Below are 16877 nucleotides of genomic sequence, written 5' to 3'. Positions count from 1 at the left end.
AAAAAGTCAAACAGGATCAAAGTCAAATGCCAACAAAGCAAACAGACAAGAAGTCAAAAGGACAAAAACAATTGGCAAAAATTCCAAAGGATAAAGGTCAAATACAAGGAGTCAAGCAGCCAAAAACTCAAAAAGGCAAAAAGCAAAACAGGTAAAAATCAAATGTGTGCAAGTCAAAAATGATAAAAGCCAAAATTCAAACTCAAATCACAAAGTCATAAGAGACAACGCGTAAAAACAACGGCAGAACAAGCTATCAAAATCAGTTCCCTGGATTTAACATGGCTTCAAAGCACACCGAAGGCCTCTGGTCAGGCGTTCACAGGGAGGGCTAAGGTGGGGGGGGGGGGGGGGGCGGATGAAGAACCCGCCCAGCTCAGCCAGTTGGAATAAGCCATTTATCGGCTCTGTAACTCCGCAAAAGGGGCATAGGCCGGTTTCCAGCATTAGATAGAAAAAGGGCCCCCTCGCGTGATGGAAGTGCAGGGACGTAGGTCCCAAATTTATTGGGGGGGGGGGGGGGCTGAACAGTGAAAGATGACCCAACCTTCCCCAAAATATACCAACAAAAATGCGTCTCCCCAGATGTGGCCCACTTCCTTCCCTATGCTTGGGGGACTGAAGCCCAAATGGGGAGGGGGGGGGGGGCTGAAACTTCTCCCCAGCTGAATTGAAGACCTCACCCCTAGGAGGTGTCTTAACCCACGTTGTTTTTTTCGCAATGTGATGTCTTGTAGCTACGGAATAGGAAAATTCACCCCTGGGTAACTGTTTTAACTCACGATGCTTTTTTCGCGATGTGAGTCTTTTAGCTTCTATGCCTTAGATCTCTTCAACTACAGCAAACCATGCCCATGACAGAACACTCCTCCGACGAGCAGGTGCCACAGCTGTCAGGCGGTTTGCGGACACTCCGGACAAAATGGAAGTGTCCCCTCGCAGAGAGGTCCTGCGGGCGAGGCTATCTAATGGGTCTCTCGAGTCTGGCGGGAAGGAAAAAGACAAGGGAACGCGCACCAGTAACGTTCTTACCCTTCCCTATTCTATCTTCTCAGAAAAGTACCATGCCTATGTATGTCACGTTTCTCGGTTATGTTGGATTCTGGAAATGCATAGGTAACCTATGGAGCTCTAACTCCCTTTTGTTGATTTGCCGAGACCAATGAAAAAAAAACAATGTCAGACATAAGGTACCCACTAAAATTTGTAAACGGACTTTGTTGTTTGTATGCAGCCACTTTTGTGACTGGACAGGTTTGTGTCGCGAAAAACAACAGTTTCTATTAAAAGCGTTCCGCTGACTATATCAAGCCGTCCGATAGTGCTAAGGTTTTGATAATGTTATGGACAGAAATTGGAATGGGATGAGCTACTTGGTTTTCAATCGACTGTGTAAGTAGATATATCTGGTGTAAAAGCCTCTGTCAAATTTACGAATTGATGCAGAAAGGGTCAGAAATACGAATTTGGACCTACTAGCTCAGTTACGTAGTTGGATAACTGCCTCCTTCTCCCTCCCTGTTGCGCCGTCACTGACTACACTTACAACGAAAGGGTCCCAGCAGGCATGCAGGGGATCATGCTGACAGAAAGGACGCCCAGCCTGAACGTAAATGAGACGCACAGGCCTCGTGACCGTATAGAACTCGTGGAGTTCCCTCGTGACCGTGTAGAACTCATGGAGTTCCCTGGATGTGAACTAGAGATGTCCCGCGCATTGGACGAGGATTTTTCGCTTGTTTGCCTCATGGCTACCAGGCACCTCTTTCCTTTTGATTTGATTTCCTTATGCTCTTCTTTCTCTTTTTTACAAACAAGTGGGGGATGCTACAAAGGAGTGGGAGATGAGTCGGAAGCGTATTATTGCCGTAGTCTTTAGTCCTTTTAGCTTTCACCGCTGACACTTTATATTTTTCTCTAATCTTTTGACTTGCTACATTGGACTTTTACCTTTTATCTTCAAGCATTGGACTTTTGCCACTCATTTGGATTGTTTGTCCTTCGACTTTTTGCCTGTTGACTTGAATTCATGTGACGTTTATCCCCTTTGACCTTTTTACCCATTTAACTTGTACATTTTTGGCTTTTTGTCCTTTTGACTTTTTGACTCTTCGCCTTTTTGACATTTGGCTTTTGTCCTGTTGCACTTCTTGCTCGGACAGGCTCTGACGTCACACCGGGCTCCCCACTGCGTCATCAATCCAGTTAGAGCCGGCTGCAGAGGGCGGCGCCCGCTTTACGGCGGCGGAAGCCTCGCAGGCCAACGTCTGCTGACGCTGGCGAACAGTTGATGGGGCGCGTGACGTACCACGGAGCACGTAGGTAGTGAGCCCTTTGTTCCGCCGTGTCTTGGGTGTCACCTGTGCCATGATGCAGGCTGGTGCTCGGCTGTTCGTCACTGACGGTACTGCGGTGATGGTGGTCTGACCTTGACCGGACCAGGTCCCTGGTAGACAGCCTGGTGCGCCAGCTGCCCCCGGACCGTGACGTCACACTCGAAGTACGTGGAAGGTGGATGTCGCGCCCGCTCTCCTCCGTGTCGACGGATGGAGCGAACTGAGCGTTCGTCGCTCTGCAAATGAAATAGTTGATTATGCGCACCGGGTCACTCATCGGAGGCTGGAATTGTCGCGCAAAGTCTGGTCCGACGGCTAAGCTCCGAGTCTGCTTGCTAAGCACTGAATGTACATTAAAGTGCATTGCACCGTATCCTTGTCGGGGACATTTCAACCGGCACTGGTTGTGTGAAACATTCCACCAATGACAGGTATTTTTGAGCCCGCTATTTTGACACCCACCGCCCTCTGACCCTCAAGATGTTGGATCGTTGTTGGTAACATCATGTACCGTTGCATCGCCTGGTTGACCGTGTTACCTTCCATTGTTACACTGCACGTCCGGCGGTCACTTGTTCATGTGGCGCCGGGTGCTACGGTAAGAAGACAGAGGCACGATCCAGTGCTGCGGTGGACCGGTGTTCGTGCGAGGCAGCCATAAGTATCACACAGGCCAGAGTACGGCGACCCGACTTCGGTCAGGTACGCCGCCACCGTCCGACACGCCACGGCCACGTGCCACCCCCCCCCCCCCCCCCCCCTCACCGACGCTCGTCCTCCTCTGCCGACGCCCGGTGACGCCACTTGCCTGCACGTGCTGCCGCCAGCTCGCGCGGTACGGCCGTGCTGTGTCGGCACGTGCTGCAGCTAGCTGGGGAGAGGAGTGCTGAGCAGCGTTGTCGTGCAGCCGGAGCTGTGCGGCAGTTAGTTGCTGACAGGCGGCTTGCTGGCAAGGTCTAACTGCACCCCAGTCGGCCGCCAGCAGCACTGTGCCACCCCTGGATGGCGGGTGAGCCTGTGGCTGGCCAGTGCTTGGTCTGGACGCTCGTGTCACCGGCCCGTCTGCAGGCAATGGACTGCTGTCGCCTGTGCTGGCCTGCGGGCCGCCCGTCGGTCGCACGGGCACGGGAAGCGTGGCGGACAAGCCGGAGCTGTGATGACCGCCACATCACCGAGCACCGCACACCTCCATCCCGTCCCACCGCCGGCTCTCCGGACGCCACTGCTGCAGCCGTCGCACACATCTGACAATGCGTGCAGTGACTGCCTACATGGCGACAGTGCACACACGACAACGCTGGAGCAGCAGCGGGACGAGCCCGAGATCCGCAGCGCGTAACTAGGCTGTTACCCTCCCCGAGGCTGTTGACCAATGGCCGTCCTGCTACGGATCGTCGACGCTCTGCTGTAGTCTCATTGGCTGAATTTTCAAAGAGCCCGCTGTCAGGCTTGATTTCATTGGTTTATTGTTGATATCAGGTCTCCTATTGGCTGATTTTAGAAACTTGGGACGATTCCAGCGCGCGTTTTGTAGCGGCGGTCCGTGGGTCGCGGTCTTATCTTGGCGGTCAAGGCACAGTGCGTCCTATGCCGTGGGAGATAATAACGCCCCCCAACACAAGTGTAGCTTTTTCGCCCTGAATGTGCGCGAGCAAAGTAGTACGATCAGTCGCTTGCTTTTTTATTCCGGTAATATGCTACACGCCGAACTATTTGAAGTTGCATCTACATGGCCAACACAGATATTGATGGTTTTACCGCATACTCACTGTCACTGTCTCTTTCTGTCGTATGGAGGACTCGCCGTCTCATTACATATCCTTAGCTATAGCGCTGCCCCTACTCCGATAGAAATTACTGAGTTTAGATGGTGCGCTTTAGAGATTTTGAGGTTCTCAATAATTGCGTGGCCCGCAATCTAAGTTTGAAAACCCCATCCTCGCAAGAAAATTTCCCAGGAAAGGCCGGCTTACACCCGGAAGCCCGGCTTCAATTATCTGACGCGTTTTCGTTGTACTCAGTATTCCATGTGACGAACTCGTGCATGATGAAGTATTTAACGTGAATTATATGTCACTTAGTAGACTTCAGTATTAGCCATAAAATTACGGCCATTACTAGCATACACACGCTCATCCAGCCATAACTGTTCTCCTTCTGACTTCAGACACCCTCTGGCTTATACGCAAAGCGACACTTTCTCCGCGCCAAAAATGTGTTGCATGAAGTGGGCCAAAATGCGACCGTTACTATTAGCTCCAGTTCCAAACCTGGATCACCTTTGTCCATGATGTGCTATGTAGCAACGCGCCTAGACAATGCATCGATCAGTTCTGTTGTGAAAAATGACCACGAGGGTGAACGCTGATGCCTGATTTAGCAACGTTTACCCAATCAAGTTTACCAAGATTACATCATCGACAAGCCGTTCGTTCATTTATCGGACGTGCCGAAACGTCCGAAAAAATGTCCCATTCAAATAAGCACTGCCATCACGCACATTTTCAAATCACCACGGGGTTAAATAGCCTGAACTGCGCAGTCACTTACTAACGAACAAAACCGCTCGCATGTTCAACCACAATATCGGTTACATTGCAGAGCACCTAATAGATGGTGTGTGGACTACCGAATACTGGCTCTCAGGGTGTCTTTTGCGCGATGAATTACCAACAATGCTGCAAAGAGTAATATTCGTTCTAAAACGGGCAGGTAAGGTGGATGGAGAATCCTGTTTTGCCGCCACATTTTCCCTCAAGCTTTTAGACATTTAGACAAGTCCCTCACGCACACATCAAAGCCTACTTGTAGTGAATAAGTGCACCTTAAGCCGGCCAGTGAGTTGCTGCATATTGGGTGACCTCTTGGCTTGTCAAGCGTGGTGTATGTACTGTTCATGAGCGCTGACGACAGGCCTGCCTTGTTACGGTCTGCCGTCCCGTTCGGGCCGTAACAAGTTGGCGTCGCCTGAGTGAGGCAAACTTCTGCAACATTGGCCATCGACAAACACGCCCCTAAAATGATCCTTTGCATACTTCTGTGCATCAGCGAACGGGTTGTGCACCATACGTCGCGCCCCACAGTGGGCTTCCCCGTTTCATGGCGCGGGCATTCTACTCTTGTTCCAGATAATGAACAGCGAAGGAGGCTGGCGGCGGCGGCGACTGCGGTGATGCATTTTGAGGTATCGCTGCCGGGCCGCTGCAGTGGGGCATCAAGCGGCATCAAGTATGGCGAGCAGCCGACCAAGCCGTGGCGGCGGCCCGGCTGCCCGCCGCTGTCGCCTGCCGGCCGCCGGCCTGATCCCGCTGACAGCAGTGGAGCAATCGGATCCGGCGGAGAACCCCCGCGCATCAGTGCCACTGGTGCCGGTCGGGCCAGGACGGGCTGATTCGGAGCGCGGTGTCGCTGGTGGAGGCGGCCTCGCTCTCGGCCAAGACGTGCGCCTCGTGCCGTATGCTGACCGACTTTGTGCAGTTGAAGGACGGCGGACGTCGCGACACGGCACGGCGCAAACAGTGAGGTCGGCCAGGCTACACCGTTGCTGAGTGTGCAGTAGCTGGTCGGTAGACGTAGTGCGGGCGCGGGATAACCCGGACGAGCTGCACCAGTGCCTGACGGGCCCGGGAGCCACCAGTTGGTCGGTATCGGCGATCGATGCCGGGCCGTCGGCCGCGCCAGGGCCAGGCGGCGGCCGCGTCGGCGCCGGGCGGATCCTCAGCTTCGATGGTCGATCGAGTGATCGGGGACATGCATTCGGCAGCTCAGTCAAGACAATCAGCCGACTAGCTTCTAAAGTTAAGCTCTATCGCCACTCGGTGCTAGACCCCTCCAAACACGGATATTCCCAATGGCCGTATTGTCTCAACCGTGAAGGCAATGCGACGAATGAGGCGGGGGTATTGCTCGGCGTTCCTGTGATGTCACACATTTCAAGGAGACATCAAAATGGGCGGCGCGAAATAGGTAGGGTAAGGTCACGTGAGTCAAACTTGGAAACAAAAATATTTCAACTCTTTAAAAGGACATGGCTGTTAACTGTATGGGGTGACCTTGAAACAGGCTCTCAGCTAAAACAACCGTACAGCTGTGTAATAGCTATTTAGGTTAAAGCCGTAACAACGAAGTTGTAACGGTTTAAAACGCAATCTTTAAAGTTGTTAATTCTCAATGCACACTTGCAATGAAAACGAGGCGTTCCGGTACAAACTATACAGCCCCACGCCGAGTTTATTGCCTTCATATCTTAGAATTACTTGACACTTGGCATACCAGGTCATCTTAATGTGACGATGATTTTTTTAGTTTGAACCGAGTAATGTCATATGGTCAACATGAAGATGTCGTGGACCTTAAAATATCGAAGCATAAAAATCAGCAAACCAGAGGAGCCGATTGTGATCCCATCCCGTGGATGCGATGTGAGACGAGGATGTGATCGGGGAGGGTACGACAAGGAAAAGAGTGATCAACGCAAAGCGAGTACATCAGAGAAGAACTGGTGCCAACTAACGCCATCACGCTGACATGCAAGGTGCCTGTACTACCTGAGCGGGTGTGGGTGGGGTGGAGGTCCACCCCGGTCCGCTGCTGGGGTGGAGTCCACCCCGTCCGCTGCTGGGGTGGAGGTCCACCCCGGTCCGCTGCTGGGATGGAGCTCCACCCCGGTCCGCTGCTGGGGTGGAGCTTCCATCACCCCGGCCCGCTGCTGGGGTGGAGCCTTCATCACCCCGGTCCGGTCCTGGGGTGGAGCTTCATTGCCCCGGTCCGCTGCTGGCTGGGATGGAGCTTCATTGCCCCGGTCCGCTGCTGGGGTGGAGCCTCTCACCCCGAGTCCGCTGCTGGGATGGAGCCTTCATCACCCCGGTCCGCTGCTGGGGTGGAGCCTCATCACCCCGGGCCCGCTGCTGAGGTGGAGCTTCATCACCCTGGTCCGCTGCTGGGGTGGAGCCTCATCACCCCGGCCCGCTGCTGAGGTGGAGCTTCATCACCCTGGTCCGCTGCTGGGGTGGAGCCTCATCACCCCGGTCCGCTGCTGGGGTGGAGCCTCATCACCCCGGCCCGCTGCTGGGGTGGAGCTCCACCCCGGCCCGCTGCTGGGGTGGAGCCTCATCACCCCGGCCCGCTGCTGGGGTGGAGCCTCATCACCCCGGCCGCTGCTGGGGTGGAGCTCCACCTCGGCCCGCTGAGACGCCCCATACCCGATGCGCATAGACGTCGCGTGCGTCTATACACCGACCACAGTGACTGGACGTTACATACAACGTACTATGTGCCAGATGTGGTAGCTCCCAAAACCTTGTTTCGGCATTCATTTCCATCTACATTCGCTACAGTGGAAAATCACACAATGCCACAATGGAAGACATCACACAAGATCCGCCACACACAATCCTTCGACGCGTTTGTCCTTGCCATGTATTCAGTTCCTCCGCCAGCACAGTAGTGGTGGCGTGACGTCACCGGCCCCAGAAGCCGGGCTGTGCCCAGGGCGGCGGCGGGCTGTTGCCTGGGGCCGCCGGTAGGTGGCACGCCGATCGGCGGCGGCGGCCGCGAGAAAGATGGCGGCGGTTGACCGAAAGGGCCCGGCGGAGGCACGTTGAACGCCGCGGGCGGCGGCGGCGGCGCGGTGTGGAAAGCTGGTGGCGGCCAGGTGGGTGGCGGCGTCGCACACCACGACTGTGGCGGGCCGCCGCTGGAGGGCGGCACAATTCGCGGTTTAATGTGGCGTCTGGCGGATCAAAATGCTCACCAACCGACGCCATGCTGGACGGGGAGGTGTGAAACGCACTGCGATCAGCCCAATAAAACGGAAACATTGAATAAGAACTATTGTTTACGGTGTCCATTCACAAAAGACAATTAAGTGGTGCATACCTCTATGAGTTTGTCACGAAAATACATCCCTTACGGAGAAAACGATACAGCGGGACATTCCAAAATCCAGACGCTAGACGCAGATGAACTAGCTTAGAGCTCGCTTAAATTTAATCCGTGGGAAAGCATCACTACATCCATGAACTGTACGATTCTTCAATGCGTACGCTTCAGCACCCTTGACCACACCAGACATGGCCCACGAGCAGAAGAGCGCTGCCCAACACAAATATCAACACCAAAGGGCCACGAGAACACGCACTGACATCAACACCGACAAAACACGAAACAAAACAAAAACAGGAGGACGCATTCACGCACCTGGATGGGGGCCGGTGACCGTAGAAAGGGTTGCGGGGCGGTGCCGGCATCCAGGGCGGGCGCGGCTGCGGCTGACCCCGACCGCGACCTCGACCCCGCGCGGGTCGGGGCGGCCCACCCTCCGACGATGACGCCGCCGCGGCCGGGGGCGCACCTCCCTGCAACTGATGTCATACGATGGAGGCTTTTCAATTGGTTAGGGTGCCTGCGGCGCACTAGCCAGCTCAGCCATCGAGGCGGGTCAGTCTGCCCTCATGCTGGCGGCAGCGACAGCTGCACACCGAACTTTTCGCCGCCACTAATGCCTGTGTGGATTATGAAACTGATGTGCACTCTATAAAATCAACTGTTTCTGGAGAGTCCAAGAGCATATCCATCCAGCAATGCTTGCACTAAGACTGTCGGAAAACAACTACCCCCATTCGCACAACATGATACACGTGATACGGCTGTGTGTACTGTCACTGCGGCGCATGTGTTGGGGGGCACATCATCTTCGCCTTCAGAGGCGCCCAGCGCTTCAGGCGTCAAGAGGTGAACTTCACAGCTGAACGACACAAACACTTTTAGAGGCGCCCAGCTAAAAACGCGCACGTGAGTTTTACGTCACAGTTTCTTCTTCTTTTTTGACAGCTACGCGTGACAGTCCTGGGAGCTCAACGCCAGATAACTCAACTTGGAACGACGTTTCAAGCATCCACATACGCAGGCGGAGAGCAAACCCCGCCTGCCTCCCGATTGACTGAATCGATAGATGAGCGAACTGCTTAACCGGTGATTCAAATGCCACGGACACGCGACTAGTCAGGCCGGCACGGCAGTACCGGGCACGAACAGCCCCGACGGGGGAGGGGGAGGAGGCGGACAGCCAGACTCCTGCTTGCCGCGGTCATAGCTCTGCGCTGTGCCAGGTGGGAGCAGAACATCTCACTCAGTACCGAGGCCGTGTGCCGAGTCACCGAATCACCGAGTATAAGTCAGGACGAATGAGATCGCATCCACTCTTTCCAAGTCACGCTAAGGAGTTACTGGAAATCCAAGGATTTACTGGAAGTGAGTGTTTCAGCAGAGGGGGGGGGGGAGAGGGGCTCTTGTCATGCCTCTGCGCCCAGCAGCAAAGCGTCACATTACAACGTACCGCGGGTAATTTCACTGACCCACCCGTCATCTTCCACTCGGCACCTAAAACACGCACAGATCACAAATCTGCGAGTCCACCAAAGTATCCGGGTCCCAGCTGTCCCAGCAGTCCTAGCGGCGCCATCGGTCCCATCGGCTCCATCGGTCCAAGCGGCCCCATCGGTCCCATCGGTCCCGGCGGCCCCATCGGTCCCATCGGTCCCGGCGGGTATCGCCGTCACGTGCACGCTCACCGGCCGCTTCCTGGCCTGGCGCCGGTGCGCCCGCTCCTCCTCGTCGTCGGAGAAGTCGCGGCAGTTCTCCGGCGGCTCATTGCAGTCCCACCAGCTGGCGTCCGAGCCCCGCAACCTGCGCAGAGTGCGCCGGGTCGCCGGAGGTCACACAAAGGTCGGCCTGGATCACGCTCGACAGACGGCTGTCGGCGAGCGGCGCCGGGCCACACGCGTCCGGGTCCCGACAAAAACGCCGCCAGTGTGTGAAGACCCCGTACAGACTGAGCTCAAGCAGCGAGTATGCCGACGCACTTGCGCAACGGAATTTCTCGCTGTTTTCCGACATTTTAAGGTGATATGCTGAGAAAATACCACGCATCGGTATACAAAGAGAAGCGGTGTAAGTCTTGATCATTTGAGGTTACTGCCATGCCCAAGTGTGAGCGGAGAGAGGGTAAAATCCGGGCGAAATATGTCATTGGTACATTTCATGGATGAGCTTATTCATTTGTCCACGCATAGCAGTATCGTGTTGGATTGTAACGCTGCACCCCTCAGCAGGCGACTGGGGCTAAACGACGTCATCACATCACTGAGACATAATTACGTAATTCGTCCACTGGATTAGCAAGGAACATACGCCACGTAGATGAGACTGGGGTTTAAACGATGTCATCACATCACTGAGACATAATCACGTAAGTTGTTCATTGCATTAGCGAGGAGCATAAGTCATATAGATAAGACCGTAGTAATAGCCTTATTCCTCGGAGAAAAACAAGGACTATGGAGACAGTTAGGTTCATAGTTTAGCATTATGACTTCATCGAAACAATAGAAGTGGCATATATGCACAGCCTCAGACATACAAAGAGCAAATCACACATTCCAAGGCAGTGCTCGTGGCGGGCAACATCACTTGTTTAAATCAAAGTCCAACCGCAACCACGCATTTTGAAAACGGTGCCCTGGGTGAGCTGACTGAGACTGACTGAGACTGACGCGCTGCCGTCAACAGCGCAAGCGGCATATATTAACGACCCGAGAAATACCAACAGCAAACCCGACGTTCCGACGCAACGCTCATGGTTACAAGCAACAACGTTTCTTTAAATGAAAGTTCATCGCACCCTCAAATTTGAAAATTGTGCCCCGGGTGAGGATCGAACTCACGGCCTTCAGATTATGAGACTGACGCGCTGCCTACTGCGCTAGGGCTGGGGAACGTTCGACTGGGAACCGGGGGGAACTTCACTCAGCGCGGGGAACTCGAGAGGAAGAGAATATAGGCGGCCGAGTGACGGAAAGGAGCTTTTCATTGGAATACTGACGCCTCCAGGAGACCGTTGTGTTATTGACGTCCTCTGGTATGCAGCAGTTTTCTCAATACGGAATAGTTCCCCAGCGGTTTAGCCTCTTGTCATCGAAATTGCGTCGTCGAAGTCTCCAAATTTGGCTACGTTTCTATGCAAAATGCAGTCCCCCCACCAATCAGCGGCCGGCTTTGGTCACGCGAGGTGACGGGCCTCTCCAGGAAACGGTAGACCTCTATGACCCTCAAGCCGTGATCTGAAGATTGCTGGGTCTTACCGGTAGATCTTGGAATAATGCTATGGGCCTACAAAGGCAAACTGAAGTTTCATCTTCAGAAAACGCACTTCTACCGTCCCCTGACGTCACGCCGATGTGTGCCGTTTGGCTGCCGTTCGTGGTACAATTGTACCCGACGGCAACAGCGATGGCCTTTGTGCCTTGCGTTTGTTCAGAGGCATTGTTGTTTACGCAGCCATTGTTCGCGCGTCGCCGCCGGCTTTGTCGTGATCAAGGGTAGTGATTGTGGTGTGCATTTGTGGTAAGTGAGCTGGCGAGGGCGTGCGTGTATATACATGTGTGATGTTCTGTTGTTGCTGAAACGTTCTGCTGACTTTCGCAGCAAGGCGTGATTTCATGATGTTCCCTGATTCCCCTCATCCCAGCAAAAAAGGCGCCTAGGTGTGTAGGTACCAAGGCACATAGTTGATGCATATCATCAAAGGGCAAAGGCAAGGGTGTTTCATTTGTGTTCTCGTGAGGGACCCAGCCTCCTCCACGTTGAGATGTCCACAAACCCTAATGTTTTGATTTGAGCGCCTGAGTAGGCAACGTGCGTGCAAAGTTTACGTCCGTAATGAATCATTTCTTGGTGATTGCTGCCACACTGCAAAAATATTTTTGCGTAGTCATCAAAAGATACGTAGTTTAAATTTACCGTAAAAGAAAAAAGTGAGTGCATATCTACCTTTTGCTACTTGCTCCTTTCTTTGTTCAGCGGCATTGTTTACGTTGCCTTTGTTCGCGTCTCGCCGCTGCCTTTGTTCGCGTGTCGCCGTCGCCTTTGTTTGCGTGTCGCCGTCCCCTTTGCCGGGATCAGGGGTAGCGATTGAGGGGTGCAATCGTGGTACGTAAGCTGGCGACCCGACCCGACTCAATCCGACCCGATCCGATCCGATCCGATTCTATCCGATCCGATCCGCTCCGACCCGACCCGACCTGACCTGATCCGACCCGATTCAATACGACCCTTGATCTGATCTGACCCGACCCGGTGGATCGATAGGCTTTAGTCATGTTTTGCAGGTTTGGATATGAAAAGGAAGTGAGCATATTTGATAGTCAGGCATATTAAACTATAATTTTCATTGTCAGTCAACCGATTAAAACCTATGTTTTGAATTAAGGTGTCGAGATGTGATATGGTTATGCTAGGTGTACTGGGGGAATAACACAGTGTCTGCAATCAAAGGACGAAGAATGACTAAAACGAAGAGCCATAAGGCCATTGGTGATGCGGTTTGGCTGGCAAGGCTGCGGCTGTTTGCCAGCAGAGGAGTGTGGGCGGCGGACATGGGCATCAGACCTGGCCCCAAGCAGTCAAGGACAGTCCGTGACCTGTACCTCAAGGTAAGTGCTGTATTAGCGTACATCACGCTTGCATAAGCGTGCAGGTATTAACCACGAATGCGTTATCGGTGATGTCCGACAATTACAGCGTTCGGGATGGTTCAATTCGTTAGGTCTCGAGCTGAAGTAGACGTAAAATAATGTATTATGCGAAAAGGAAGTTTGCAAGAAAAACGGTGACGCCTTTTGATACTTTTGGGTAACGAATATTTCAAGCCTTTCTGGCGGTTGTATAACATTCCAAATCGAATAGTTTAGATAGCACACATATTTGTCGACACGTATCAGCTGACCCTGTTTAACCTCTGGAGGTCAAACCTCTCTGTGCCGTACACATATCCTTTCCGTAGGTTGCCAGCGCACGTTTGGCTATGTATGTGACACTATTTCGTGAAAATCGAAATGGTCGTCGATTTCTGCTGAATATGAAGATCAAACTACTTTTACTTCACGCACATAAGCGCACTTACAATTTGTGATGCCTGCCCTGACAACAAGAGTAGCAAGCTGTCAGTCTTTTGCTGAAGGTTGGGATTTCAGAAATGTATGTGCCAGCAAATTAGTCATGGTTCTGCTGCATTTTGTGATAATTTTTGTGAGCAACTGTGCCATATTTAAGCCAAATTTATGTTTCAGGTCCAGCGTTGCCCTCGCCAGGGTGGTGGGACACAGGCTATGCTGTCCTTTGCTGGAAGGTCTGCCCTTAGCCGAGGCTGTCAGTGTGGCCTGCATAAGGTAAAGATGGGCGTATTATGGTGCCACTTTAGTAGACAATTGATCTTTTTGCTAACGTGGTTACCAGTAATCTTACACAATTTCAACGAAACGTACCTGTAAGCATAATAAGTTATGTCAGCAATGTGCCTGTACTATTCTTCCTGACTTGCCTTTTCTGACATCGATGATCATCAAAGATTACACAGAATTGACAGATGTTGGTACGGGGGTGGCGCAGGGTGGAGGTGGCTTGGGGTGCGGTTGGGGTAGGGTGGGGTGGGGGGGGGGGGGAGGCAGTTGCCGCCTGTCGGTAGGCAGGGAGAAGGATATATGTTTGCCCCTCCCCAAATTTTGTGATTCCAAATCGAATCCCCCTCTTGCCCCAAGGAAGACTGCAAGTTACGTCAATTACCAAACTTTCGATCGGGTAACCCAAATGGATGTGCTAGATGTTACCAAATCCGGTCGAGATTACTCTTCTGCATCAAACTTTTCACAAGTTGGTTTCGAGGAGGTATTTTTCTAGCGCGACAGGCAGCCGTCATGAACTAGGAGGTCCCCGAACTAGAAGGCCCACGTTTTGAACGAGGAGGCCCGTTTTGAACTAGGAGACCTCATTTTCAACCAGGAGGCCTCCGTTATGAACTAGTTGGCCCCCATTAAGAAGAAGCTGAATGGGAGGCTCCGTTGTGAATTAAGAGGCTTCGTTATTAACTAAGAGGCCCCATTATAAAGTAGAATGTCCATATTATGAGCAAGGAGGCTCTCGTTATGAACTAGAAGGCCAACGTTATGGACTAGGAAGTCCCCGATATGAGTTAGGAGACCCCCGTTATGCGCTTGTGTAACCCCGTTATGAACTAGGAAGCCCCCTTTTGAACTAAGAAACACGCTTATGAGCTAGCTGTCTCTGCGTGTGAGGGTATGAACACGTATTTCTGGGTAGGAGGGTAGGCCCGATCCTTTCAATTTTCAATGTAGCGGGAGTGAGTGAATGGGCGTGACGTGCCATGCCTTTGCGTGCTTTCCAAGGTAGCAGGTGTGGGTGTGACATGTCATGTACTGTTTGTCAAAGGCCACGGTCACCTTAGCCCATGAAAAAGTCACAGCTATGACAGTGTTTGCAGCAGGTATTGAAGTGCGTAACCACCACACTAATGTTACCACTTTTGTTTCTAGGCAAACGCATCTTCATCGATACCTTCGTCACATTTCCTACCACGTTATCCTGCCATGGCAATGGTGTCCCTGCAAAAGTGCATGCTTTGCAATACGTAATCCTGGTTCCTGGATGCTTGATTGCTTTGAGGGTGTGCGGGAGATGGTTTTCTGCTGGCAATATACATGGCTAATTTGACGTGATGGGCTGCCTGGCACATGGTGTGATTGGTAACACTGTCCTGTTAATGACATGCTTGGTGACTGGCACACGAAGCACGGACTTCGATGTTGTTTTTTCCTTATGTTGTTGCCATGTGCTGAACCGCGTTACAGGCATTGACGCCATGACATGGTGTAACAAACTTGCAAAGATCGTGGAATGCTACATTCTAAAGGTTAAGGGTGGTTTTGAAGGCAAAGTTTTTATACTTGGCCGTATTGCTTAGCCATACTCGCTGTACCTGGTTGTACCTGGTTGTACCGGGCTAAACCCGTCCCATACCGGGTAGCCAGAGCTCGTCACGACGGGACACAGTAGTTCTGATCTTTCTCCTAATTATCCTTTTACCGGACGAACGTAATACTACATGAACCTTGTATATTACGAAATTTTGACGGTACGAACTTAATGTCCATGAGATTCCATGCCTCAGCACGGTTCAGCATATGGTGGTTTGTGTCTACCGAAGCACCATGTTGGTTTTGCTTGGCTGGCTGCATTTGCCTAGAAAGGAATAACGTGCTACTTGCGCGCCTGGTCACGATGTAAACTGTGCACAATGCACGTGCCGGACTTGCTGACGAGACCAGACAATATTACCCTGCATTTGCCCCACGTTGATGTGCACCATGGTCGGCTTGGCGCCTGCTTGTGCTTGGCATGTTTGGTGGACGGTCGCATCCTGGCAAAAATTGCGTCCTTGATGCTTCCTCACCACAGACGCTTCCTTAGGATCCCCAGGATAGGCAGGGTATCCAGCGTCTGCGGCAGTATGCTGAGACTGGTCGGCTGTCGTCCCTCTCGCCGCGGCTCAGCAACATCCGACCGAATCTGCCCGCGCGCCGCGCTCAGGTAGGATCATTGTCAATGGCTACCGCGTTGTCATGTCATGTTATATGCTTTGCACATCAAGTCGGAACGAACCTTTCAGTTGGTGTCCCATTCCAGCAGCGAATTTGCTGGCGCACAATTTGGGGCACGTGTCGTGTCGTGATTAGTTGAAATCGGCTTGCAAGCGATGTGTAAAGTGGCATTGAGCGGCATGTTGAAGTTTGCACAGGCCTTCTGAGACGTTCACCTTTCCGTTGTTTCAACAGGCCTCGGCGTCCACCAGCGGAGCCGCCTATGACGCCGGCCCCGCCCAGCCGTGAGCCGTCCGGCCGTGATCTGCCCGGCCGCGACCTGCCCGGCCGCGACCTGCCCGGTCGTGACCCGCCCGACTGTGGTCCGTCCGGCCGTGACCTGCCCGGCCTTGACCTGCTCGGCCGTAACGCGCCCGGCCGTGACCTGCCCGTTCCGTGACCCTCCCAGCCGCGACGCCGGCCCGTCCATCCGCGACGCCGGCCCGTTCGGCCGAGACGCCGGCCCGTCCAGCCGCGACGCCGGCCCGTTCGGCCGAGACGCCGGCCCGTCCAGCCGCGACGCCGGCCCGTCCAGCCGCGACACCGGCCCGTCCAGCCGAGACGCCGGTCCGTCCAGCCGCGACGCCGGCCCGTCCAGCCGCGACGCCGGCCCGTCCAGCCGCGACGCCGGCCCGTCCAGCCGCGACGCCGGCCCGTCCAGCCGCGACGCCGGCCCGTCCAGCCGCGACGCCGGCCCGTCCAGCCGCGACGCCGGCCCGTCCGGCCGCGACCGCGCCCGTCCAGCCGCGACGCCGGCCCGTCCAGCCGCGACGCCGGCCCGTCAGCCAGCGCGCCGGCCCGTCCAGCCGCGACACCGGCCCGTCCGGCCGCGAGCCGGCCCGTCCAGCCGCGACGCCGGCCCGTCCAGCCGCGACGCCGGCCCGTCCGGCCGCGACGCCGGCCCGTCCAGCCGCGACGCCGGTCCGTCCTGCCGCGATGCCGGCCCGTCCGGCCGCGACGCCGGCCCGTCCGGGCGAGACCCGTCCGCACGTGGCGCCAGCGCGTCCGCACCGGAAGCTGGTACAAGCAGTGCCGGACCCGCGATCTCCCT

At 54.2% G+C, this 16877-nt stretch overlaps 1 protein-coding gene and 1 long non-coding RNA gene across 2 annotated transcripts in view; one reads left to right on the top strand and one right to left on the bottom strand.

The window, feature by feature from the left end:
* Positions 1–5869: 5869 nt before the first annotated feature.
* The window catches only part of LOC119113988 (H/ACA ribonucleoprotein complex non-core subunit NAF1), a 35800-nt gene continuing 24792 nt past the window's right edge, over positions 5870–16877 (bottom strand). The window contains exons 7-10 of the mRNA XM_037238257.1: positions 9908–10022; positions 8535–8698; positions 7800–8031; positions 5870–5950 (exon numbers count right to left, since the gene is read on the bottom strand). Of these exons, the coding sequence (XP_037094152.1) occupies positions 5870–5950; positions 7800–8031; positions 8535–8698; positions 9908–10022 (592 nt within the window). The remainder of the gene's footprint in view (positions 5951–7799; positions 8032–8534; positions 8699–9907; positions 10023–16877) is intronic.
* Positions 11663–15758, top strand: LOC119092005 (uncharacterized). The gene is made up of 4 exons (XR_005093483.1): positions 11663–11738; positions 12669–12826; positions 13463–13561; positions 14723–15758. It is a non-coding gene; the product is annotated as an uncharacterized LOC119092005 (long non-coding RNA).

The sequence above is a fragment of the Pollicipes pollicipes genome, unplaced genomic scaffold (genome assembly GCF_011947565.3).
Source record: "Pollicipes pollicipes isolate AB1234 unplaced genomic scaffold, Ppol_2.1 Scaffold_1600;HRSCAF=1878_pilon_pilon_pilon, whole genome shotgun sequence".
Lineage (NCBI taxonomy): Eukaryota > Metazoa > Arthropoda > Thecostraca > Pollicipedomorpha > Pollicipedidae > Pollicipes > Pollicipes pollicipes.
This window is presented reverse-complemented; position numbering and strand designations above follow the sequence as displayed.